This window comes from Atractosteus spatula, chromosome 1, assembly GCF_055471065.1.
Source record: "Atractosteus spatula isolate fAtrSpa1 chromosome 1, fAtrSpa1.hap1, whole genome shotgun sequence".
Lineage (NCBI taxonomy): Eukaryota > Metazoa > Chordata > Actinopteri > Semionotiformes > Lepisosteidae > Atractosteus > Atractosteus spatula.
In genome coordinates this window covers 17,189,866-17,216,813 of record NC_142706.1, presented here as the reverse complement: position 1 = coordinate 17,216,813, position 26,948 = coordinate 17,189,866, and the positions used below count along the sequence as shown (strand labels likewise).

The following is a 26,948-nucleotide window of genomic DNA, read 5'->3' as shown; positions in this document are numbered from 1 at the left end:
TACAGTTCCACTCTATGCCCCTATAGTGCTGTTGCAGACATATTGTTTCTGACCTGACCCACCCACTGCTCCCTGGAAAGTAAAGAACGGTGATTTGAACTAATGCAAAACATATGATTTCCTTGGGAATTCTCATATTAGCAGGTTAAGCTTTCCTAATAAGGCTGTAGTAGCTTAAAATGGGAACACATGGCCTGCAGATCTGCCCGAGTGTGCCCCTTTCTCCACTGCGTTTATAATGTTGATAGAACAAAAATTCAAAAAGAGCAGGTTTCTGTAACGGAGAGGTCCGTGTGTGGATGTACAGAAATTTGTGTGTGTGAGGGGAATTAAGTCCAGCCAAAAGTTTTCAAAAAATAAACTGAGCAAAACAAATGTAGACCTTTATATTTATGGACTCTTCAGAAATTTTACTCCTGCCAGAGGTTTTATACACACATCTGAATCTTATGAGACAAGTGGTTCAGTGAGGAGCTGCACATGTGCTTTAATGGGGGAATTCTCGGGAGGGAAGGCATGCTGCCTTAGACACGTGTTTCTAGAACTTTTGTCACACCATCACTAGCCTTGCAACAGCGCCAGTTTCCAGGCTGCTGCTGAGAGTAATGTTGCCTTTGAAAATTCTATGCACTGGTTGCTTCATTCTGCTTTCCGAAGGAGGTGTTGGAGAGGTGAAGCAAAAGGTTTCCACTTCAGAGCAGAATTCAGCAGAGCACGATAAGAATCCTAGCACGCTTTCTCTCTTCATTACTGCTTTCCCACTAAAAACAAGCATAAAGTTAGGGTTTTATAGACATTTTTGTTGTTGTTGCAAAAATTTAATTTGAATGATTAGGAAAAATCAGCACCGTTCCTTTTAAAATAAATTATATATGGAATTAAGGGGAGCTAGATTGATATCTGATGCTTGCTGTGTTTGGTTCTAATAAAGACCTTGATTTTTTGGGTCTAATTTTAAATTTGATAGGATTTTGACTCATATATGTTTGCGATAACAGAATATGTGGTAGGGCATTTCAAGTTATCCTGTATACAGCTAACTAGGAGCTAAATTTTAGCCTGATATGTATTTAGAGTAAGCCATCAAATAATTTTGAAAGGGTTTTACCAGCAACGCTCTCATCTGAGAAAATTGGGTCAATATAATAACAAAATATAGAGGATATAAGTACCACAGCAGTACATTAACTTAGCAAATTCAGATTAAGTTATACAAATGCTTACAAATAAATAGCTCTTACTCCTTAATTCCATAGAGCTACTCTGAGAACAAGGAATTATATCATTATTTTTAATTTATGTTTGCATTGTGAGACAGCCAAGAAACGATTCATCAAAATGTTAGGATCCCTTCCTGCAGGTACCAGTTAGAGAAATAACCAAAATCAAAGAGAAATAGCGGAAGCTCACTTCATGTGAAATGCCACAAGCTGAACAGATTCATTTGATCATATTTTAATTTGCCAAGTGCTTAGAGCACGTGTGCCTGTCTATACTTGTCAGAGTGTCTGCATGTACTTGTGTCTAGCAGAGCATTATTTCTGGAAGCAATTCAATGCATTAAAATAGCTTGTGCACACACATAAAAATCATGTGTATGAAGAGAATGTGCTTTAAACGCCACAATATGTCAAAACAAAAAAAACATTTCATGCTGGTCATTTCAGTCAATTTAAAAGTATTTTGGATATCAGTAATCTGTTGTATATTTCTCAAAATAGCATGGACACTTAAATTACGAAAGGAATTTTGCATGAGGTATTTGCGTACAATTTGAGGGAAACTAATGTATAGGAACCCATACTGAAAATAAGTATGAAAATATGAAATGACTGTAAGTATCAGTTTTTCTTTGTGCAGAGCACTGGTTTAAGACAGATAAATACAAGGGTTCCTATAATAGTGAATAATGGCCTCTGTGTGATTATATATGATTGTATCACCTGATAGTCATTATACCCTTTAAGATTTGCTTGATTTGATTGAGAAGCTCACAAATTACCATTACAAAATGTTTCATTTTTCAATGAAAAATCTTTGGGTCCCATTTGTTGCCTGACAGATATCTTAATTTCCATTTTGTTTGACTTACAGTGCAGATACATTCACCTTACAACCCCAAGCACTTTTCTGCGCTTTCCTGTCACATCACTGTAAAATGTCTCCTTAAGTTCCGAAATCGGTTCCTATCCCAACAGTACAAAGGCTAATTAAAATGAGCTCCTTCGTTACTAGATAGTTGTTTTTTTTTTAAGTGAAATATTGTATGAAAAGCTCTTTGGAATCGAAGGCTCTGCGCTGCAATGGAAGTGACTGATGAGATGTCACTGAAAATATATGATACAAGTGAGCCAAAGAACGTGCGCCCTGTTAGGGTAGTGAGAGTGATTACATGCCGGGCAGGAGGCTGTGCGACCTCACAGCATGTCTGTTGTGACCCATAACGATATGTCTGTGCAGCTCATGTACACACTCGCTTGTTTCGGAGGCGGCTGTGCAGGATGAAAGGCAGACATGTGCAAGGCTGTTGGAGGATTTCCTCTCCCAGCTCCCAGACTACAGCACTTCGCACAAGGCCTCACATGACAGCCCTCACAGGATACCTTTTACAAGCAAACAGGGTCATTAAGCCATTTAGGGCCTCTAAAGCCAAGGCCTTAGGGGTTCACAAACATAGGATAGTCCTCCTAAAAAATTAAGTGTGCTTAAAACTAACTTTCCTTGTATGGGAGCTGAAGTTTATTTTCCTTGCAGTTACTGTTGTTTTTATGAAACGATTTGAGCAAATAATTAAGCGCTTCAGGTATATCACCCATTCATGTACAGAACCGGTAATGTGATCACAGTCAGGGTTTTCATACAGCCGCAGGAAATATATGATTTCTCATTAATGTGATTCACGCAGTCTTTCATGGTGTCCACAGCAATTTTGACAACAATGCTTTTCTTTTCCTAGCATGTCTAGTGTTTAAACCACAACTAGCCTTTTGTAGGCCTCAGTGCTTTAAGAAGTATTCCACACTGGTATTTCGAGAGTTTCCCATTCTGAGAAATAAAAATCTAAAGTAATATGAAGACGCAAAATTGGATCATTCAGTTTTGTCTTGGGGGACTCATCTTTCTTTCCTGGCAATAGCTTTTCTAGTGCCCCATAGGTACTTACAGCAAAATGAGATAAAGGTATCAAAAGGGTTAAGAATTCTGTCCCTTTCAGATTGGTAGACTAATATTTGAAGGGAGTGAATGGATTCTGGAGGTTTCTAAATATTTCTAAGCATCCAGCGATGTGAATGTGGATAAAAGTGCACCAATCCATTTGAGGTTTGTTTGGTACATACCCTTTCCATCGTGTAAACCTTTCTTTGCAGGACTAGGGGTCAGCCAAGTGCTAATCTGCCTATTTATCTTCAATAATGACAGGAGAATAATTAATTTCATGTTTCTGTGAAACACAGTGTACCTACAGCATTGTGCAGAATAATGAAGTCGTGCAGATGTGGATTTGCACCATCTACATTTCACAACAGAGGGTCAGAATGCTGGCGCTCCTTTTTGAAGGATGGAAAATGTAACCCTATACCGTCTTTCCAGAGAAAAGCTGAAGCATGACAGAAGTGATCCTTACACACACATAGCCTCCCACCCCCCCCCCCTTTTCCTTTTTTGTAGAACAAAGCTTACTCAATATCTTCTGAGCAATATGCATCACAGATGGGTTGAACTGGAATGGGTTAGTCTGAATTGGAGGCCAAAACCAAACAGCTTGATGTGTCATTGGTTTTTGTTAACTATTTGTTTTTTTAATAAAGGCAAGGAGCGCGGTTGAGGTGGGGTGATTTTGTGATATTTTATGCTGACCTTACATATTCAGTGCAAAACATTTCAAAGGAAAGTTTGAAAAGCACAGTCAATGAACACCAGCCGAAAGTGAGAAAGTAGCCGCTTCTCAAATGCCAATTTGTTTCAACATTTACAAGCATTTATAGATTGAAAACAGAAAATGATCACACCTGAGAGCTTAAAATAATCGAAATTACACTCAAAACGCGATTTACAGTGACTGTTTTGTTTGTTTCTACTACATGTGACACTTTTGGCAATTGGATGATCCCTATTTTTCTGAAGGGGCAGGGTTTCGTATATGAATGAAAGCTGTAAAGAATAACATCTTAATAAATGTGCAATTTTATTATTATAAAAAGATTGAAAACCTCATATTTAAGCATACAACCCTAAGCATCAACAGATTTGATTTTGACCTTGTGCACGTTAAAAAAATGTATATATATAATCTATTAAAATGTTGCGGATGTTGCTAATTAATGAATTCAGGTGTACTGAAAAATGTGTTTGTTTTAAGCAGACACAGACATGTTGCCCTAATACCCTGCAGTGTCTTGGATCTGTCTTTTTTTGCAGACCTGTTTAGGCAAACTGTGGCTGTTTGAAAATGAAGGGCTTCAAAGGTGGCTCCTTACCTGTAGGTTGCATGACAGGGTCCCGCAACTCATGAGAAGTTCCGTCAAGGTGATAATTTCTTTATAATAACATCATGTCTCACACCCTAACTGGTGTTCCCATAAATCACCAGATCAGAGGCTAGGCCGAGCTCTTCTTGAGAAAACTACAGCCTTGGGACTTTTACTTCAAAAGCTTGTGTGGTGATTTATTTTTTAGCTATCAAAGAGAAACAAAAAAATAATAATAATTCACTGTGGACCTCCTCTATCTTAGGTTTTGTCAGAGATAAGTGGCTTCTTTTTTAACTTTAATTGCAAACTGTTTCAAGCTTAATTTTAATTGTTGTTTCCTGTTCTTTATTTGGATGCTGCCTGAAACCTGTTATAATAAATCTAGATTACCTTCAAAATATCACAGTTGAGGCAGCTGGAATCGAAATCACCTATCGTGTATAGCCATTTCACTAGCTGGAGGGAAGATGATGTTTATTGTACTCAATAATCTGTTTAGATCCTGAGACAGTAGGTGGCTCCATACTATCTTCTCCCTTTGTGGCTGGAAAATGTAAAGAAAATCAAGTCTAAAAAATTCATGAAAAAATCATAGGTTTGTTTGTTTAAAACTGAATCAATGCATGAAGTTTTAAGATCACTAAATATGATACGTAATAGAAATCCACGCCAGAATGATTCAGGCAACATTCTAAAATAAGGAAAGTTTAGTGCACGTGCTACAAAATGCTCATTGTGCGATCCTGAATGAAAGAAATGGACAGTTTTCCATTTTCGTTTACTCCTTCCTTCTTGCAACTCCAATAGGCCATTTAGATATTTTAAATTAAAATGTCGTGTGAAAAAGAACTGAGCATTTAATGTTCAGCAGGGGATTGGCTTAATACATGTACAAAAATCAAAGCACCATCACACAGTGCTAAATTAAGGTCTGCTTAATTTAAACATATTAATATAAAGTATTGTATCCTAGCCATACTGTATTGATTTAATACTTCTTACTGACACTGCAAAAAAAAACCATACCACCCTCTCATTCTAGAAATAATTCGTCTTATTAATCTTTTGGAGGATTTGAACTGATCTGCTCATGAATAATTTCTCAGAAGTACTCAGGTTATATGCATTTTTTTTCCCAGAAAATTGTTTTCAGAATATTGGAGAGTTGGGAGTGAGGCTGAAAAAACTAAGAGATGAAGTGGGTGTTTTTCTGACACGGAGGCAAATGTTTTAGAGACAAGGAGGCATAACTAGTGGAAGACACATACTGAACATGGGAATTCAGGGTTTTTCCTTTTTTTCATTGAAGGTTTTCAAAACTAAAGTGAAGGGAATGGACAAATGTGGATATTTATCAAATATATTTTCTATATGTTTGGAAGCTAACCCTGAGTTTGGTTTAACTTACTGTTTTATATGAATTTCTCCCCCAAGCTATTGGCATTGATATTAAAAAAGGCACCGTATTCTAAGATTTGGGGATACCATTGTCAGCGCTGGGAATTGTAAACACCTTTGCGAAATCATTCAAACTTTTAACATGTTATCAGGCAGGCTTTCCAAATTGCAGAAGAACTTGCCAGCAATGGAAAGCAACGATCGGGTGATTCGTTTAGATATTCTTAAGAACTAGGAGTTCTGAATTGCATTCGATTGTGGACTTCTGAATGCCAACGAGTTTTCTAGCCTAGATGGTGGGTTCAAATTCAGTGACTGTGATATGTGTTGACTGTGGACAGGCTTTTGCAGTGAAGGTGTGGGTTGAATGGTGCGTAAGACATGAGACTGGGGATGTGTAATCTTGATCTTCTGGTTGTTGCCCATGTAATACCCCTTTAGTTAGCTGAGCAACAGCAAAGGTAGCCATAATCAGCAATAATTTAGTAATCTTAGTTTCCACTTGTGTCCACTGGTTCATGTTTCACTGTGTCCCAAACAGGTCCCTTGTGGTCACACTCACATAGAACGTGGTGTCCTTATTCCACCTAAGTTGTTTATCTCAGCAATAATTTGGGCTGAATTGTAATAATTAGCTTAGAACTTTTTAATGAGATATTTGTAAAACAATTGTCAAATTTAACTTTAAAAATGAATGACACAGGCTGTAAGTAATATTAAAAGGGATCATTCCTTAAATTTAAGACACCGTACTGTTATTTGTAGAATTTCTGTGAATGGAGAGATGAAAGTGGGGTAGTGTTATAAGTTTCAGATACTGTATGTCACCATCAGTGATGCATTATGTGCCTCATGGAATTGTCTCCTGTATTTGAATCTTTTTTTATTAATTTATTTTTCAGTTACCACTGAACTACATGCACTGCAGTTGGCATTACTAAATTCATGCTGCCAATCCATAATAGCTCAGTCGGCATTTTTGAGGGTGATATAGATGTTGTGGTTGTGATTCATTATAAATAACCACAATTTGGTTGCAATTTACGAGTGGTTATTTAGAAGCTATGTACACAACATGTGTAATTCTAAAAAAAAGAAATTACTTTCCTGAAGAAAGTCATAAAAACAAGCATACACAACACTAAGCTAAACATTGTTTAGTTAGGGATAGTGCAATGTGACTTAGCAGCAGCATTTAAGACACCGTACTGTTATTTGTAGAATTTCTGTGAATGGAGAGATGAAAGTGGGGTAGTGTTATATGTTTCAGATACCGTATGTCACCATCAGTGATGCATTATGTGCCTCATGGAATTGTCTCCTGTATTTGAATCTTTCTTTAGTAATTTATTTTTCAGTTACCACTGAACTACATGCACTGCAGTTGGTACTACTAAATTCATGCTGCCAATCCATAGTAGCTCAGTCGGCATTTTTGAGGGTGATATAGATGTTGTGGTTGTGATTCATTAAAAATAACCACAATTTGGTTGCAATTTACGAGTGGTTATTTAGAAGCTATGTACACAACATGTGTAATTCTAAAAAAAAGAAATTACGTTCCTGAAGAAAGTCATAAAAACAAGCATACACAACACTAAGCTAAACATTGTTTAGTTAGGGATAGTGCAATGTGACTTAGCAGCATCAATGACAAATCCTCCAATGAAAATGACACTGAGATTGATAAGTATGAATTTTCAACTAAAAGTAAAACCCTTAGCAACATGTTTGGCAATACAAAACCTCCGAGTACTGCATTTGATACTTAGCAATGGCAATTTAGGCCATATAACACCAGCCATTGATTAAATGAATTGGTCTGATTTTATGCCTAGCACTTTTTATTCCTCACTTGATCATGCCAATGCGATGACATTTGGTAATATTACCATAAAGCCACCCTGTGTGCTGTAGGTTCAGACAAATCTGTGAGGAATGACCTGCCATCCTCAGTCAACTGACCAATCGGTCCTTAGAAATTTGGTCATGTGACAGTTTACAAACCAGTTTACGTATAACGAAGAAATATTCTGACTGAGCTAGTAAACGATGAAACTTTTGTGAGTTTTGGACTTTTGGAATTTTGGAGAAGTCTCATTAGGAGGCGTACTGTTTGGAGCTGGTAAACAGATTAGCTGAACAACTGAATTTATAGAGATAGTTCAAGAAAAAGTTTAGTTAGAAGCTTAAAGAGGACCTTAGGCTATTGTTGGTGTTGTTTTTTTTTATTGTTTTGCCACACACTGTAAGATACCTCTTTACTTACACCTGCTTATAAATGATCCTGTTTGTGACACTCCAGAATGTCACCAACCCTTTAGTATTTAAGGATTGCTATTTAGGTTGACAATGCTGACAAGGTAAACACTGATGTTTGGGCACAAAATTAGATTGCAAGCACATACAAGATTGCCATGTTGAATGTACTGTATTTTGTATTTTGTGGTTTTACCAGTTTTTCCCCTTTGCTGATGTTCACATGCATTTACTGTGCTTTACTGCACTTAAATAAACCACGGTGTGCCACAGCACAGATTCTTTAGAAACATCTATTAAAGTATATTTTAGTATTCAAGTAGTCTAGTCTGAAGAAAGAACAGTGAAAACGTGCTAAAACCATAGGAATCCATAATAAACTAGATAAATCTTCAATAAAATCCATTAAAATCCAGATACATTTACCTTGATAAGTTTTCATAATGGCTACTAGTTTCAGTTTGGCAGGCAAACATAGTAATAACATTATATAACAAGATAATGTAGTAATCAAAACTGAAACCTTTCTAAGTTTGGCTTGTCCATTTACATTTTCTCTAAAGGTAGTTTATAATATCTCACACTATTGCATACTTTGTATTTTTTTTAATTCTATGGGTTTTGAGTCCTAAACATTCTTCCCGGAGTAATACAGTAGCTTTGTTTGCTGTTTCTCTTGCAGTCCTGCCAAGTGTCTTTAAAAAGTCATGTGGCTGTGGTGTAATCTTCGAAACTTGCATGCCCACAGCCCAGATATCTACTGTATATTCCTCCCGCCCTCTTCCAAATCTCGTGTCAGCTTTGACAGGGACCATCTTCATCATCAGGAAAGGTGAGATCTCGGAATGTCTTTTTCCTTGTTGAGCTTGACAATCTTTCGGTCTGCACAGTTAAAAAAAAAGGTGGCGGATGCAAGATTTCATCACACACGTGCTTCGGCATACAACTCCATCGTAAAAAAAAAAGATGAAAATATTGCCATAGCACTGTGGCCACATAAAAAAAATCCTGTAACTTCTGGGATTCATATCCCATTAAAAATCCAGACTAAAAGACAAAAAGATTTCAGGTCAGTACACAGCAGGAATAAAAAGCACGTTTGATGTAAAATTTTAAGAGGTTATTCTCTTGAACTCATTAGGCAAGTTATGTGATACATTTTACAAGAAGCCCACTGAAAATGGAACAGCATTTAAAAATCATTAGTGTACTGTATAATCCCTGAATAAGTCTGGCTATTATGTTCAGTATTTTTGTGGCTGAATATTTGCTCTTTCATCTCACATATGGTTATTAGCTGAAGGTATTAACAGCCCTGAATTGTACTTGCTGGTGCTTTCAAAAGCATTTATTTTTTACACATTTCTATATGGCACAAAGTGCATTTGTGTATTTTTTATTTCTTTGTACCTATAGATGACTTTATATCTCCCTCTTTTTACTTTTGAGTTACTGTACAAACATGAAACTCAAATGCCGTTGAAAGATTGTTATCATGTCTTGAGAACGGTATCTTTGCATTCCTGTCCTTTAAAATATGTGCTAGCTCAATGTATGACTCTTAATCACTTTATTGTTTTAGTTCTAGCATACCTCTTTTAATCTCTTGCAGGTTTTGAGATACATTATCTGCTAGAATTTTCTAAATGCATATGGAATGGGAAGCAATTGCTTATTAGCTTCTCCATTCTACAGCATGAAAGACCTGCAGGAGGCCTAGTTCTGCCAAACTTTAAATTATATTTCTACTGCTTTGTCCTGAGATCACTGTCTGCTGTGGTTTAATGCTGACACTTCTGTATCTTGGCATTCACTTGAAGAAGGTCTGGGCTCGCCATATAGAGTTCAGGATTTAATTTACACTAGTGTTTCCCTGAGACATTGGAGATTGCATTTTGGCCCCGTAATTATGTACTTAATTACAACTTGATGTTTTTGTTTTGGTTCTGTATGTGATTTATGTTCAAATAAACAAAACATGCTCACAAAAAAATGGAAAATTAAAGACCGAAAAGCCAGTTTGTACCAATATCCTAAGAGTACACCAACGTTCACAACATCATAAAACCTTTTTTCGTTTCTTTGTTTTTCTCTTTTTCTTCTTTAGCAAGTTGTTTTGTGTTGCTGTTTATACATTACGTTATTTGGTCTTATATGATACTGGAAGACACTGGATGATACTGGATATTATATGAAAACTACATATGCACAAAGTTTTTAATTGTCAGTATTGAGTAGTAGTAACATAGGGCCATCTCTACTGTAACCAACATGCCCTAACTCTTTTTATTAAACAATGTAACAAACAGTCAAACCTTTCTGCAATTTAAAGCTGCATTTCTGCTTCTAACTTAATAAAATGGCACACTTTGTGCCAGCCAATCTCGGAGAATTTCAAGGGTGCCCATCTTAAATTCTCTGCCTGGAGCTTAGCACATTGGCACTCATGTCTGTGATTCCTAGCAATCCGAGAAACAATATGTTTAACAAGCACGCTACAAGCTACTGCGGCAGTCACTGGATAATAAACACAAATGTTTCACATTTAGAAAAAGGAAATTACAGAGATGAGGCTTTGTTATGCCTCCATCTTCTTCAAAATAAAGGTTAAGTTTTTTCAGGGCTATATGCTGCAGAGCCTACAAAAGGCTGGTAAAAAAAAAAATCCTAAGAATTAAAAGACCTAAGCCTGAGGTTAGAGGGAGTCTGTGCCTCTGTACCCCTTGGGCTAATATTGCTGTCTTTCATTCGCTTGCATGTCTTCAATTTTTTTAAAACTTTTTTTTGGCATTGTTATCAATCCTGGCATGTGGAGTGGATCTTGCATCTCAATGTTCTGCTCAATAATTTAAAATAATCCATGCATAATCTATGTGTCCTACAGCAACATTCTTCACCAGTGAATATTTTGATTGGTTTAACCATCATTATGAATCAACCTGAAAGGCAGGCCTAATTTGATATGTCCTTGGCAATGCCACACAGCTCAATGGTACTAGCGTTCACTACCTAGTTAGATGGAAAATGGCTGTCATTCCATTGCTACATCAAAAATCCTACATTTAGTCATTTGCCACTAAATTGGCATTAATGGCTGTTTTTCATGCAGCAGGCTTTCTTACAGAAAAAAAAGCTAACTTCAGAATTAAAGTATTTCTTTGTGTTGCTGAAGTACTTCTTTCTCCGATGTCTACAATTCCACCTGTATTGCAGAATTGTTGGCTTGTGAGGTATTTTTTGTCTGTAAGATCAATGTGTATTTAATCATTTGTTTTCTCAATCTTCTACGCAAGAAGAGCATACTAATATTTTGAAAAGCAATGATCATTTCTGTCTTTTTTTACTCCAGTCTCTTGTGCTGTACCTGTAATTGATACAGACAAGACTTAATTAGGTCGGTTTCTATACACCGCTACATCATCTCTTACTGGGTTGAACAATAAACATATTTTGTACAATATTAGGAAAATGTACAGACCTGGTATTGTACGTGAAAATGAGAAAAGAAAAATGGTAAATGTCCTGCTGTAGAACCTAAGATTACATCTCAGATCTGAACTGTAACAGTCTTCAGAAAAGTGAAACAAATATTCACATGTACAGTTTCTGAACAAATATAATTGTTTTAGAGGTAATTCAATCTTCTTCTTTTTCTTCTTCTTCTTCTTCGCATTTTCCCACTTATGTGGGGTCTGCTTGTTTGCACCGATTTTTCCACTTCATACGGTCTGCGGCGTCTCGGCAGGTGACTTTTGCGAGGCGCATGTCGTATGGTGGTGATGATGGACTAGCTTCTTTAATCGGCTCCATCCTTGAGCCGGTAGCCCTTGCCCATTTCTTGCAGCGTCCGGGCGAAGACGCTGCGCGTCGCCTGCGGGGGACCCCCTAGTATTTCCCATATGTCGTTGAGTTGTCGTGTGCGTTTTGACGCAACAAGGAATTTTTCTTCAGCCGGCTTGTTGCGCGGCCTGTCGCTGAAGTCCCTCCTCCTTTCGCAAACGGGCTTGGGACCGTCTATGGCGGAGTTTTAGAGGTAATTCAATACGTACGATTATATACTAGATTAATTTACTATTACTTTTAGATTACTAGAAGAAGCCCATAGGTTACAGGTAGGCAACCTCAGCCCATCCTACGTCCATTAGAGAATACTGACTGCACCAGTACTGTAACTACTTAAATGTCCCTTCAAAAACAATGCTTACCTTTGGTTGTATATACTTGTTTAATTACTGAAATATTTAATAGAAATCCATTTCATCTTCCAGGGCTCATTTCTTTGTTGGCTGTGTAAACTTCTGGAGAAATGTTCAGTTATTGTCAAGAATACGTGATCTTATAAACTTGTTCTGGGGAATTTCTGTCAAATACAGGTTAATAAATATGGATGTGCATAGTATTACTAAGCAATTCGAGTCATTTGTACAGAATATTATTGGAACCAGAAGATAACATTGTTTAATGTTAAGAGGAGTAATGACAAGATAAAAGTCTTGACATACCAGGCTTTGATGACAGCAGATAAAACTTCTGGTAAAGAATCAAATTCCTAGAATGTATCATCCAAAAACCTAAATTGTCTCATTCCTGACAGTATCACACATCAATCTGAAGAATTATCTGTCTTGAATATTATTTTAAGGAAGAGCTGTGCAAATACCATTAATAAGCAACCTATGAACACATTTTTTAGATGAATGAACATTTGCGGGAAAGAACATGATAGTTTGAGATTGTTTTCCATGACTGTAGCAATGCACAATACATTGTTCTTGTGCTATTCTGGAGCACCGTGAGGTTGATGTATACACTATATGATAACTGCATGGCAGTCGATTTTAATGCAATTTTCTACACATGAACCTTCATCATAAAAAGAGTGATCATAAAAAAGGGAGAGGTGCAGTGGCTCTGTGGCTAAGGATCTGCACCTGTGGCTATAAGGTTGCCAGTTCATATCCTGCAGCCGGCAGAGGGGCCCCTAAGCAAGGCCCTTAACCCCAACTGCTCCAGGGTTGCTGTATAAATGGCTGACCCTGCACTCTGACCCCAAGCTTCTCTCCATGTCTGTGTGTCTCATGGAGAGCAAGTTGGGGTATGCAAAAAGGCAAATTCCTGATACAAGAAATTGTATATGGCTAATAAAGTGATCTTAATAAGTGTTGTTCAAAATAGCAAATTACTCAATTAGACAGTCAGGGAGAAATTTGATCATCTAGATCACTTCCTCCATAGCCAAATACAAGGCCAGTAGCCATCTCCTTTATACTTTATATTTTAAAAGTTTAGTTATATACCTGTTTAGCAATGTTTGATGTTTCTTTTAAACAATTACAGGAAAGGTAAAGCCGTGAGCTACCACCAAGTAATATTATGCTCTTTATCATTTTGTTTTCATCTGGTACAAATGCTAAACCAGGCTACAGTCAATAAAGAGCCTTTGTCACATTCTTCCTTTCAGCAAGTTTTCTGTAAAGAAAAGCCTTTTCAAGGATCTTGAATAGGTTTTGCCCATTATTAAATTCATACCCTATTATGGTCTGTTCCTTGGTTGAAGGTCAGGTCAGGCTACTTAGAGGTTTTCCTGAATGCCAACCCAACAGCCCAACGTGACCAAAGTTCAATAGCTTATCCACCTACAGTACACCATTTTTCATTTTTCATTACAAATCAATAAGAATATACAGATTCACTCTTACAAGACTTCAGGAGATACTTACAGTAAATACTTGTATGTACTTACCATCAGTGTTAACAGACAAATGTGTGCTGACTAGAAGCAAAATATAACATAGAAATAAAATATGCAGGTTACATTAGGAAATATTATACGGGAATCACTATGAATCAACACACGGATTTGTGAACAGTTACTTAGTGTTCATAAAATGTTGTGCCAATATTCCCTTAAATGATAATAATCTACAGAAATCTGAAGGTATTTTTTGATGTGTAGATAAATCTAGATACCCATTTAAAGATGTGTGCTGTGCCTTGTGGAAGTACAATCACAAAGATTATGCCATCTAAATCCTGTGCAAGGAATGCATGACTAAATGAGAAGTACACAGATTTATCTTTAAGCATTTAATGAGGTGTTTCCCTGCTTCCCGAGAAACAGCCAGACTCAGAGCAGCATGTACAAATAGGGTGTGAGTCTCCAAAAGGAAAGGGGCATGTCCATGGTCCATTGCAAACAACTTTGCAAAGCCTGGGAAAAGACATGGGACAAATACTTAATCATGCATTTCTCTGCCATGAATCTCAATGTTCCTCTAACAGCACAGAAACAGATTTGCATCCTAGATAACCACAGAAGCATGGATTTACAACAAAAGCAAGGCCACTGGTCTGCATTTTATAACTGTCAGCCTAAAATTCTAAAATAAAAATTACATACACAAGCACTACCATCCAACTGCAACTCAAAGATCATAATATTGGGAAAATAATAACAAAGGTGCACATGCAAAACAGAGCTGCCCAGTGCTTTTGGTTTATAATACTGCCTGCTATTTGCTTTCCTGACTCATTCATCAATCTGATTTTTTAAAAAAGCTGTTACTAGCCTTGTCATCCACAGTGCTATTTCACAAAATCCTGTCTATTTGAATGGAGGATTTGACTGAAGCTCCGTTATGTAACTCTACATGGGTTTCTGCCGTAACAGACCGTACCAAAGGGGTTAAAATCTCATTTGGAACAGAGGAGTGGGGAAGCGTTTCATTCACTGCTTTCTGAGATCCTGTTAGCACAGCAGTTCGATCCTCTGTTTACTAGTTCTAGCCATCTAGTCCAGTTAAAAGGCCTGTGAGAGTCTCCGAAGTAATGTCAACCCGTAAAGTGCTCGTTTTACTACCCTTCACACTTAGGCATATCCATTAAAAAAACAAATTCTCATTCAAACTCAGTTTAAAGTAAAGCAACAAAGCAACTTAATTCCAAAAGACGGTAAACAAAAGTGGCAACACATATTTTTTTTACAATTTGCAATGCGTAAGAAAAAATGTTAGAACGTACGCACTAACATCCCTCCCTATCCACTAGAAAACGTTTTAATCAAATATGCTGTATCTAAGATGAGACTAATGTATAATTCCGTTTTTTTTACATTATTGCTAATGACGCATGCAAAGACTTCAGGGTAGTACTTGAATACATAAAAAGAGTGGTGAGGGAATTGCAGATTGTGAGGAGAAAGCGAACAAATCTAAGAATGAAAATAATCGATCTCGAACACTAATGGCCAGCTATGGTGTTGTTGCTCAAAGGCAGCCGCAAGTTAAAGCTTTTCTTGTTCAATATTTTTATATAAAAAAGATGTTTGAGCCCCAGCTGAGGGCAGACAGGTCTTCAGGACTGTCATTCTAAGCGCAACTCGTGTCTTTATCTGTGTACTGACCGAAAAAGACCATCAAAACGCGCTTCAATTTTAAATTGAAGGCAGCTGGGTTTGGTAATAGGGGTGACAAATAAAACGCTTTGGTTTAACACATTCAGTGCGTTTAAGACTGTTGTACATCTTTCCACAGTATATTACAGAACAAAAAGAAAGAAATCATGTGGGTGGGCTTTACAGCAGGCTAGATTTTAACCATTTTTCATCCAATAGCCTTTGTGATGTTGCTTCTCATTTGCGCGTCTCTTGTGTGTGTATTTGTGCAGCGACTTTCTGTGAAACTCTGGAATGCAGCCAGTCTCTGCCTTTCAATCCGCATTTCAGATCCAAATCCAAAGCCTTTGATCTTTTTTTCTGTCTCCTTACCCGGAAGAGAACCCTTGCCTTCTCAGCTGGGAGCGGGCGCACACGTGGAAAACCTGGCTCGTCTCCATGTTCTTCCCAAATTTAGTCATACAAAGGCAAACCGGAGAAGGGGGAAAACCGAGGATGAAAGAGCCAGCCGCTGGAAGATCAAAGGCAGCCGCAACTCCGCCTGCTAACCCCACCTCCGAGCTTTATAAAGATCTGCCTCTTACTCCCAAGTTATTCTCACGCAATCTTTCCACAGCTAGCCGCTGAAACGCTTTCCCCAACCTTTTCTTTCCTTAAAACATTTACCGGACGAAAGAGTTCCATTTAACTTATGAATGTACCACGGTTTTTATTCAGCAGACGATGTAACAAAACTGCTCCGATAGTCTCTGCCTATTGTATAGATTAAAAAATCCTAGACGCTGTATACTAAAAAAGTGAATTGGTAGGTTTGTTTTCCGAACTCCGATACATGTTTTGTATGTATTTTTTTATTGTACATGTTTTGTATTTTTTTTTATTGTACATCTTTTAGTTCTGCTAAGCGCATTTTGTCAGTGCCCCTATATAATTGTCCTTTTTTAAAGCACAAAAGCGATGAATTTAGAATATAGGCTTTATATGTCGTTTAAATCACTCATTGTTTCACGAGGTCTGCTTTTTCAGCGCTTGATTTTTGTATACTTTCGATTACAGTTTCAAAATGGTGACAAGAAAATCTGTAATCGCTCTTCATTGTCCAGAATCTCTTCTTTAACGAGTCAGTATTATTGCGATGCTTTCTTTCAGATTTGCCATTTTTCTCATTAATAGAACAATTTTAATTTGACTTTTTTTTTCGTTGATGTCACACCTAGGGACGTTTTTTCTAAGTTCATGCAAATTGCTCTGTGGCCCCAAAAATCTGGAACTTGGGGTTATGGCTTCCTGAGTTTATCCTCTTGTCATAAATCATTATCCGCCCCCACTATCTTCTTTCTTTACAACGCTAGCACCAGAAAAAAAAGACTGGGAAATACTCCAGCCCACATAAAGGGGAAAAGACAGATGCAGAAAGAAGAGAAAAAAACTTAAAAGGGGCATATCTCTTTAATTAAATGCACAGTTTTGTGGAGATTGAAATAATTTGGCAGTCAAATGTTTCTCGTTTCTTTCTTTTCTGTGGGGTAAAGACTAAATGGCTTTTCTCCACAGAAGGGAAAAGAGAGCGCGCCCGTCTCTTCTCTTTTTGTGTTTTTGTCTTTAGCAGTTCGGAGACTTTTGGAGAGACTCGTGTCTAGCAAAAGAAAACGGTGTTCTACCTCAATGCGCACATAATCAGACCGAAAAAGGTACATTAAAACAGTTGTGCAATTACAGTTTTTGTTAGATAAGGGTTTAATCCGTCCTGCTTTATTAAATCTTAGAAGTACTTAAATTACAAACAAGCGCCGACTTGATACAGTGCAATATTTGTATCCGGTAAAGGCACTAATGATTAGGGGAGTAACAACTCCAGCCTTGTATTTAATTCGTTTCAAATACCTCAATTTTCTCCGGGAACAAAGTGGCAAGCTTTTCACGCTGAGAAAGAGACATTAGTTACGTGCGAAAGAGCTGATAGCCTACACTGCTGTTTAGAAAGTATCGAAACTAATTGATGGGACATCACAAAACAATATCCTCCAATTTGCCTAAATTAGGCAATTTTCCACCAATTATTCTCCCTGTTTAACTCCACCCTCTAGTTCTTTACACGTGCTGTTAAGTTCATTGACCCTGTGCAGCTCTTCAGGTTTATACGATGTATACTGTATAACAGATTACAATAAACTGGAACACGGCCCCAGCTTTGGAGGTATGAATGAACATTCTGGTATAATTTTATTTCTATGGTTCAGAAATCGCAGAAGAATTACGCTTAAGCATCACACATGTTGCAAGACCTACACTACAGCTTTCACTTAATGGTTCAGTATAACTCCATTGACATTTATCATAGTCAATTGTATCTTTTCATTAAAATTACGTGAGTAATCATATTTAATTGTTTTTTTAAAAAAGGGGATTAATATGAGATATGCTTCCAATATCCGATACATTTTTTGTATGATTAACTGCACAAACACATTAAATAATATGGTCAAGTTACAATTCGTTTAGAAATACTTTTCTTTGTGTAAATTGACAGATGTTTTAAGACAAAAATGATATGAATGTGATAATGATAATGTTATCATATGAATTAACGCTGATTTTAACATTAGGTTAATTGCATGCCTACCGAAAATGCTTTTGTTGCAATACCCAATGAGTTCATAAACATTTCTGTCGCTGTCTGTATTGCCGTTAAAAGGCCATGCTTATTTGATTACTTGAGCTTTAACACATGGTACATCCCCCTTTTTATCTTATTTTAACGACGCAAATACGTGCATACATGTCCGGAAAAGTTAGCCAAATCAAAGGCTGAATCCGAGAGAAATTAATGATACGAAATTTCATGTATTTTTCCAATGCTATGCTTATATATCCGTATCAAATAAAGATCAGACATACTGATTACTATTTTAAGAGTTATTAAGTCTAATGTAAATATTCTCGTTTGATGTTCTTCGCACATGTAATCTTTTCAAAATAAATATTTTCTTAAATGAAGATGGGGTTACACATTTTTAATTGGCAATAAAAGTAACGGGAACTTCATCAAATTTAAGTTCAATCATTTTTGCACGTTGGCTCCGGAGGTATAGATATTTTAACCTTTTCAAGTTACTTCAACTGATTTGCTGCGCTGGTCTTCTACATTGCCTGTCTCTGCTTGTGTTGTAAACTGAAAGCTATACAAAATGTTCCGGATTTATAACGATCTGTTTATAGACGGCTTGCAATAACAATATAAAAACCCCTTCGCTAGCTAGGAATAAACTACATCTTCTGCATTAAATGGCAATGAATCTACACAATTTTTATCGACGTATAAATCATATTTTAATAGCATTTAAGATGAGTTATAGTAGTCATTGGTAAAATGAATTGCACATTGTTATGTGAATTTCTTCATATTCTTGCTTCTAACGTAGTATATTAACTAACGAACCATAATAATCATAGTATGAAATATTTTTTCTTCTTTTTGTAGCATTATGATGAAGCAGGCTTTTGTAGGTTATTGCGGCAATTTGTTCACCGATTGATTTTAGATCGTTACTTAATAACCGTATAATCTACCAACTCGGTAGCCTGAATGTGTTGTTACAAAAATCGTTTAGTCTTCAAAATAACTGTAATAACTTCAAAAAAATTGGCCGCAAAGTAAAATACAAGATTTTATTTTCAACAGCCCGACCTGCGCCAAGTTCCGCGGTTATAGTTAACACACCTCGGATTTATTGAAGTCTAATGCGCGGCAAAGCAGTGCTTCTGTATTTTTCTGTCTTTTTTTTTAACAGAACAGTAGTAAGTCTGTCTTCAGCCTGGTGTCAGCTTCGTATGCACCACTCCACCCCCGCCCCCCTCTTTTTCCCTGTCTACCCTTTTGCCGTGTGTGTTGTATGTATAAATCTCTCTCTCCCCTTGCTCTCTCAGGAGTGTCAATCAGTGTGGTGTCAATCACAGCGACGGCTTCCCTTTCATCTTTCCTCTCGCACTCTTAGCAAGACGCAGCGAGAGAGAGAGGGAGGGGGGAGGAGAGTTACATTACCAACACACATTACAGAAGCACTGCATTACAAGGAGCGGAGCTCCAGTTTGGAGTCATTTTACGACGTATTGATATAAGATACAAGAACTTTTGGACTTTTGGGATTTTTTTTTACAAATTCGTGTTTAGGTTGTTTTGAACGAATGAATAAGGATGCGTTATAGGTGTACAAAAAGTGTCATGGACATGCTGCGCCGTTTGTAAACACAGCGGGGACAAAAAGACTTGAAATAGTAGCTTTTTTGAAAGAACGCGGTTTGTGAAGCCTAAAACACACACCAAGCAGGTTGCACTTTTTTATACTTCACGGTTGTTTTTTACGGGAGTGGAATCCGACGTAGAAACGAATTTTAACATTATCTGGAGCACTGAAGAGGAAATCTTTTAAGGTTGTCTTCAATTTTATATAGTGGTTTATTTATTGTACACCGCATACTCACGGAAAAATCTAGCGTGTTTTTCAGCACGTATCGATTACTGTTCTTCAACAAAAACTGGTGTCCGAGTCAAGTCCACGGAGTTTGGGCAGCGTTTTGTCAACTGAAAACCCCACAAATTGCGGACTGCCGTACAAAAACGTTTCTTCAGTATTTGTTTTTTTTCCTCTTCACTTAATGTGAGATTTTGATTTTTACCTTTACCTATCAAATGTTTAATCTGCATTGGGTATTTTGTTTCTGAATAATTTTAAGAATTCACTGAAAAAAGTCGAAACACCGTCGAAAACGCTCCTGTTGCTGTAGTCAATACAAGCTGTGTTGCAGACAGCACTCACACTAAGACTCGAGTACGATACATTTTTCCTTAACGGGAACTCTTCCACTTTCACTTTGGGATTAAGAACAGTTATTTTTTTAATATTATTGAACGGGAGTGCTTGCGTTCATTTGAACAAAACATGCCCCAGCTAGCTGGAGGGGGTGGCGGCGGCGGAGACCCGGAACTGTGCGCAAACGATGAAATGATCCCTTTCAAAGATGAAGGGGATCCACAGAAAGAGAAAATTTTTGCCGAAATTAGTCACCCAGAGGAGGAAGGCGATTTGGCTGATATCAAGTCATCTCTAGTGAACGAGACGGAGATAAACCCAAACAGTAACAACCATGAGGTGAGTTTTTTTAAGTGTACGAAACTGACGTTTGTGGGTTTACGGTGATACGAGTTGTGTTTTTTGTAAAACGTTAGGTATTTGTGCCTAAAAAGAAGGCACTCGAGAATTACTCAGGTTCAGTAGGTTAACTCTTTAAATGATTTCCATACCAAAGCGCAGGCTGGACCAAATTTCTACACTTGTCACACCTTTTTTCACGTTTGTTTTTCAAAAAACCTGGTTATCCTTCCGTATGTTGACACAACAACTGATTAATTCTCTTCGGAATGTTTAACTTTAGACTGGCTTACTTTTTAAAAGCCGAATCTATGCTCCCACACTCCAAACACATTGATTAGTCTTTAATCATTTTAAATGACGATCTGGTGTTTTTTTTAACGTCATTTAATCTGTGAGGTCTTGGCTTTCTCTTGAACGTCTCTGCTCAGGACAGGCGGCTTAAACAATTTCCATGTTGATAAAGGAAGAATGAAGTACATGACCTGTTATAAAAGACGGTTGTGAATTGCTGAAGGTTTTGTGCGGTTTGCGTCCATCGATATTGTTATCGTCCCACTCCATCTTTTGGAAAGTCGGAGTATAAGGCATTTAAACGATCTGTCAGCGTATTTACGCAAACCTGGCCAAAACACGTGGAAGTTATTTGCAAAACACCTCCTTTGCTGTCAGTGCGGTTCGTACTCGGTGTGACTTCGTTGGAGAGGTTTCTGTTCTTTTCAATGCACAGAAATGCCACAGAGAGGGAAAGAACTACCTGCCTTTCGTGACTTGCACTGCAGGGATATTGTTAGATTTTCGTCTCTTGACAGCCTAGCCCGTTTAATAAAACCTGGTGCTTTTCCATCTGTCAGATGCGCAGAGTTAGATACAGCTCCAGCTTCGCGCTGTGAAGTTACCTTTTGCAGTTTCTTCACTAGGCATGTAGTTCCAAGAGTTGTTTTTTTTTTCTTAATGGCGACATTTAATTGATCAAGTTCTCCAGGTATTTTTGCAATGTGATGCCAGTTAAATAACTTAAATAAATAGGTGCTCAACTAAAATCTGAAAGTAACGCTTGAATGCTTTGGAGAATAAAATGACTGTTATTTTCTATCCTGCTCTTAAGGAGGTGGTCACTATGTAACCAACAGGCCTGCTAGGTTGTGTATTTCAAACGCGGCGGATGTCTTATTAGTGTCTCTTTTGAGTAAATGAATTGGTGACAGTACTTCGAACGAGTTAAGATTTATTGATGGTGGTCTTTCAGTTTAAAGTACAGCATTTACACAATCTTTACCAACACAAAAAAAGTATAGCAACAGTTTTTAATCTCTTTTCATTTTCCCTTACTCGAGACCGTTTGTTGCTGTTTACTAAGAAATGTTATTTAAACTCGTTAACCGGATTAAGCGGTCTTTATAAATGTGCATTATAACCTGTGACACCTACAATCAAACGTTTTCATCTAAAAAAAGTTTTTCCAAAAAATAAGGACGTGACATGTTGCCGTACTAAGTGCTCACTCTGGAATTCCACAGTTGTGTAAAAGGAAATCGAGGTTTCTAATCATCAGTTCATTTGCTTAAAACCACGCATGTAAACGTTGTCAATAAATCCCCTAATGACGTTCGTATTACAGCTGTACCTGTATCTCCCTACGCCTTTATCTTTGGGGAAGATTTTATTTAAAATGCTACATTTCAAAGAATTTTTTAAGATAAACTGAACACATAATGTATTTTATATTTACAAATTTTAGACCAAAGCGCTTATGAACCGCAGGAATTATTGTTACATAACTTCATACAGCGAAAAAAAAACACAATAATGTTGTGTTTGTTGGCAGCACAATGGTGAAAAATATCGGTGTATTTCAGTAGTTTGGATTACATCGTATATATACATATATGCACTGCCGAATTTTAAAGCTTAATTCAATTTTAAGCTTACTGGTGCACTGCCAGTCTTATGTATGGTGTGATTAGTGTGTATGTGGCTGCATGTCACTTCAAAAGCACCGCTGACTGACACACATACATGGTTTGTTTTTTTTAAACCCCTGACGTACCCTACAGGCGCCTGCTATACTGTTTCTCTAGTAACAGTGAAATGGGCCTGATGAGACAACTTTCACTTTTTAAAGTGTGTTGATAGACAAAGCACACGAGACTTATTTTAATAAGGTCGATATGTAGTGTAAACGTTGATTTACTAGTTGTAACATTTTTCTACAACCACGTTCTGGGTTTCTCTCTGTACGTATATACAGTACAGTTATTTTAGTTTGATTCCTGTCCTGTCAATTAAGGAAACTAACCACTAATCTGCTATCTTGTATAATTCTTGAGATTTCTGGGCAAGGATCTTGAAGGCATAAATAAGGAAATGTTATTTAAATTATGGAAGGTTCTAAAAGAACATCAGCAGGTGTTATTTTTGCTTTTGTCACTTTATTATAGGAGATAATACTGAAGACCAAAATCAGGATCTCAATTTTGGCATGTGACAAAGGGGGTGGGGGGTGGGAGTGGGGAGACTGCATGAAAACTATCATTACAAAGCATCTGAACCCAACTTTCCTCTGTACTCTGAAGTCATAGCATTCTATTGAAGACCAGCAATATTCTTCATTGTATTATGCTGTCTTACGTTATTTTACATAAACAAGTTGCCCCCCCCCCCCCCCCCTTCTCAGAACAAAACAAATTGAGCATTTTTGGGGAACTGTGAGACCAAGCTCTGAAACTCAGAGTAGCCATTTGTTTTTTTGAGGTTGTTGAATTAGCACCCTAACAATGCATCTGGTTTTGCCTTGTTCCTTGCAGGCAGCTAGACAGTCCCAAGTACCCCAGGATTCATACCATGAAAAACACAGAGAACATTCTGATGATGGTAAGTATAGACTGCATTAGGCCAGTGAATTACCCACCAGCTGCTGTCTGAGTCGGTTGCCATAGGTAAATAACCAGTATGCCATATGCATTATTTAAATAAGATGCAGTTTTAAAAGCTACGTCCTTTTAATACTGTGTACTAAAAAAAGATGGCAAATTTTCAGAATGCTAGTTTTCTGAGTTGCAAGTCTCTTGTAATGTTCCAATGTTACATATTAAAACACTCAAATATATGATGCTGTTAATCATGTGATAGGTACTAGCAATGTAAAATAACATCGCTTGTAGTACAATTGTCTTAAATTAAAAAAATATATATATATTTAAGGTTCAGCAAGTTTTCTAGGTTAAACCATGAAATTGAAGGTCAAGCAGAGAGAAAGGGAACAGCAGGTGAATGAGAATATGCAAAGGGTAATTTTGTAAGGCATGAGCAAATTCACAAACCGGAAGAAACCTTTATGAATCAGGGCAGCTTTGAGAAGTGGAAATCTTTTCAATTTAAAATCAAAGAAATAGGAAAAAAAATGTGCTGAAGGGTGCAAAATGTGCAGGTATACATCAGAGGATGGCATTTGTGTTGCTACTTGTGGTAAGATAAAGGCAGTCATTGCTTGTATTGTAACCCGGTGTAACAATACTAATAAGCCATTTTTCTTTTCTAACGTTAGTCGTCTGTGACCCAAATTTGTTGAATAATACTCTTGTTTTAAGGAATATCTAATCTAGTGCTCCATTTGTCAAATGAATTTTAACAACAAATTTTAAAAATATATTTTTTACATTCTTTTAAGTTTTATTTTTTAAAACCTAAGAATAAAAGTGAAGACATTCGCACGTTCATTTTTTGGTTATCTTTTGTCCCAAATTATGATGAAGTGAAACATTTGAAGGTATGGTTTTCTGCCGGAGTTCTCCAAACGTCATCATTATGAACTCGACGGACATGTCGCTGCTGCTGTTGCAAGTGAGGAGTTTCTGTTACTGCTATACCACAGTGGATGAGAATGGATTAGGATGGAGGCACAGAAGTGTCTTGGCTGTGTGCCCCCATGAATAGAGATACAGCACACGATGGGTGATGAAAAGGCTGCTACTAAATAGTTCTGCAACATGAAAAGCAGGGTGAGGACCGCAGTTAAGAAGTGCTGCCATCAATCTCGTTGTAGTTCTGACTGTGATCTCCAAAGTCGAGCGTGAGTTGTTATTCCGATCTGGAGAGAGAGCCTCCGGGAATGAGCCCCTTTAGTGTCAAAGGCCAAGGCAAACAGTGGGGCATCCCTGTTTGACAGGATCTGTCTGTTCTTTTTAATTGCTCCTAATTGGCATGGAGGGGCTGTATTGTTCTGCAGAATAATACTTCTTCTGCTTAAAAGGAGAACGGAGTGTTTAAATGATTGACGTTGGCAAACAGTGGGCAAGTGTAACATTAACACTGCGTGATGTGCTAAACTGCGCAAAGGCATTAATTCACTTGGTTAAATGGGGTTAACAAAACAGCTTTGATTTTAATTTCTAGATAATTCGAGTATTTCTATCGTAGTTATTCCCCTTCTGGTATTATGTAATGGGGAAACAAGAATGTACGTTAGACAATTTCCAGATTATATTTCAGATGAACTAAAGTGAATGAGCTGAACCCCTTTACAGTGACTTAGTTATGTTTAAAAAAGCCTTTACGGAAAGATTCCCAGAGATGCTTAATTTTGTCTAATCTGCTCTTAAAAAATAAATTGCTTTTTGAGCAAGTTCAACTTTGTCTTGTTCTGTGTATTTTTTGAAAATATCAGTGAAATTGGTCAAAGCTGGAATTATTGGGTTATTCTTTAGTTTGTGACAGCATTTGGTAGCAGTGAATAAATTAAAAGTTTAATTTTGATCATAAGTTAGACTGGAATTCTGTTCAGATCAAGCATAAATCTGAACTCTATGCCAGTAACTGTCGATGTGTGTATGCTTGTGTGTAAACTGGGCTGCCCACAAATTACTTAACATTTCTTTTATTTTTGCAGGGAAGCAAGATGGAAGCTTATACAACAAAGGACATCCTTACCAAGGCTATCCAGGCTACATCATGATGTCAAACATGAACAATGACTCCTACTTGAGCAACGGATCCTTGTCTCCACCCATGCCCAGAACGGTGAGTTTCGTCTGGAACTTCACTTTGCCAAATTCCTCCATTAACTAACTGCTTCCTTAAAAAGCAGCTTGTAACTGCATTTGTGTGGTTATTGTTCATCAACCTCAATGGCTGCTGAAATTACCCGCTATCCCTTTTTGTCAGTAAAGAAGGGAGGTTGGGTGGGGAAGTATGTTAGGTTGGACTTGTTGCAACAGACCAAGTTGGAGTCGGCTTCATTGGATTGAAATGTGCTAGCCGTTGAGATTTAGTCATGAAGAGCGTGTTTGGTAGAGAAGTGGTTTTCATTTTCTTTTTTTCTTGTTTTTTTTTTGGGAACTTGGTTTGCTTGTTTTCATGCTCTAATTAAGTGAACTTTATATTGTCCGTTACCTACGATGCATCTTTAACTTTACCATCTTAAACTTTGAAATGTCTTTTTTTTACTTTGAATCTTCATTTTTCGCATTCTCTTGTAAACCTTGCCTCTTTGAGCCTCTGAGCAAAAAAAATAGAAAACACTTGTTTTGTTCTTTCCAAACTTCATCTGACTTCTGCTGTCTGACCATATTTCCTGAACTGTTCCCCTTCATTTTGTTCCCCTTGACATTGCTGTAATGCCGTTACCATATAACTAATTTCCTGTTTGCAAATGAGCCGAATCCTTCATTTTGTAAGCATTCAAGTTTGGAAAGCCAGCTGTGCCTAGTCCAGTTGACAGTCATCTTGTGGTCTTGTTTCGGTTCGATTCACTTGGAAATTGAACTGTTGTGAAGGCCGTTTCCCAGACAAACTGAACTGTAACGAATGTAGTAAAACCTCCAGTCTTTAGTCAGGTCTTTAGTGTGATACAGTGCCTTAAATCTCTCACCTGCATTGCATTCAGTTCATAACCATGCAACATTATTGTCACCAATTTACCAAAGAGTGTGTCCAGAAGATGTAATTTGTAGTTAAACATTTCACAGAAAGTCTGCAATGGTAATACCTAGTTGCTTGGAACCTGCGAACTTGTGAAATAACGGGATTATGCTTGCGATTTTAAGATGAGACATAGAAGTGTAAAGCACGTAGTGCACGCTTTATAAATTGCCGTCATGAGCTTTCAGCTTCCTGCTTATTACATTCAGAAGGGCAACTTCCTGTTTGGGTTTTGATTCTGTGTGTTTTGTCCACTTGATCGGTTTGACTCTTTACACGAAGATCATGTGTGAAAGCCAGTCGGAGAAAAGAGCCACATGGGCAGTTATCCACTATAAGCTTGTTTTTCCTTCCCCG

The 26,948-nt window shown here is 37.4% G+C and overlaps 1 protein-coding gene across 10 annotated transcripts in view; it reads left to right on the top strand.

The window, feature by feature from the left end:
* Positions 1-19,551: 19,551 nt before the first annotated feature.
* Positions 19,552-26,948, top strand: part of lef1 (lymphoid enhancer-binding factor 1) — a 71,496-nt gene continuing 64,099 nt past the window's right edge. For all 10 annotated transcript variants that reach the window (XM_088923560.1, XM_088923552.1, XM_088923535.1 and 7 more), the window contains exons 1-3: positions 19,552-20,672; positions 23,480-23,546; positions 25,561-25,691. In XM_088923560.1, coding sequence (XP_088779686.1) covers positions 20,463-20,672; positions 23,480-23,546; positions 25,561-25,691 — 408 coding nt within the window. In that variant the 5' untranslated portion in view covers positions 19,552-20,462. The remainder of the gene's footprint in view (positions 20,673-23,479; positions 23,547-25,560; positions 25,692-26,948) is intronic.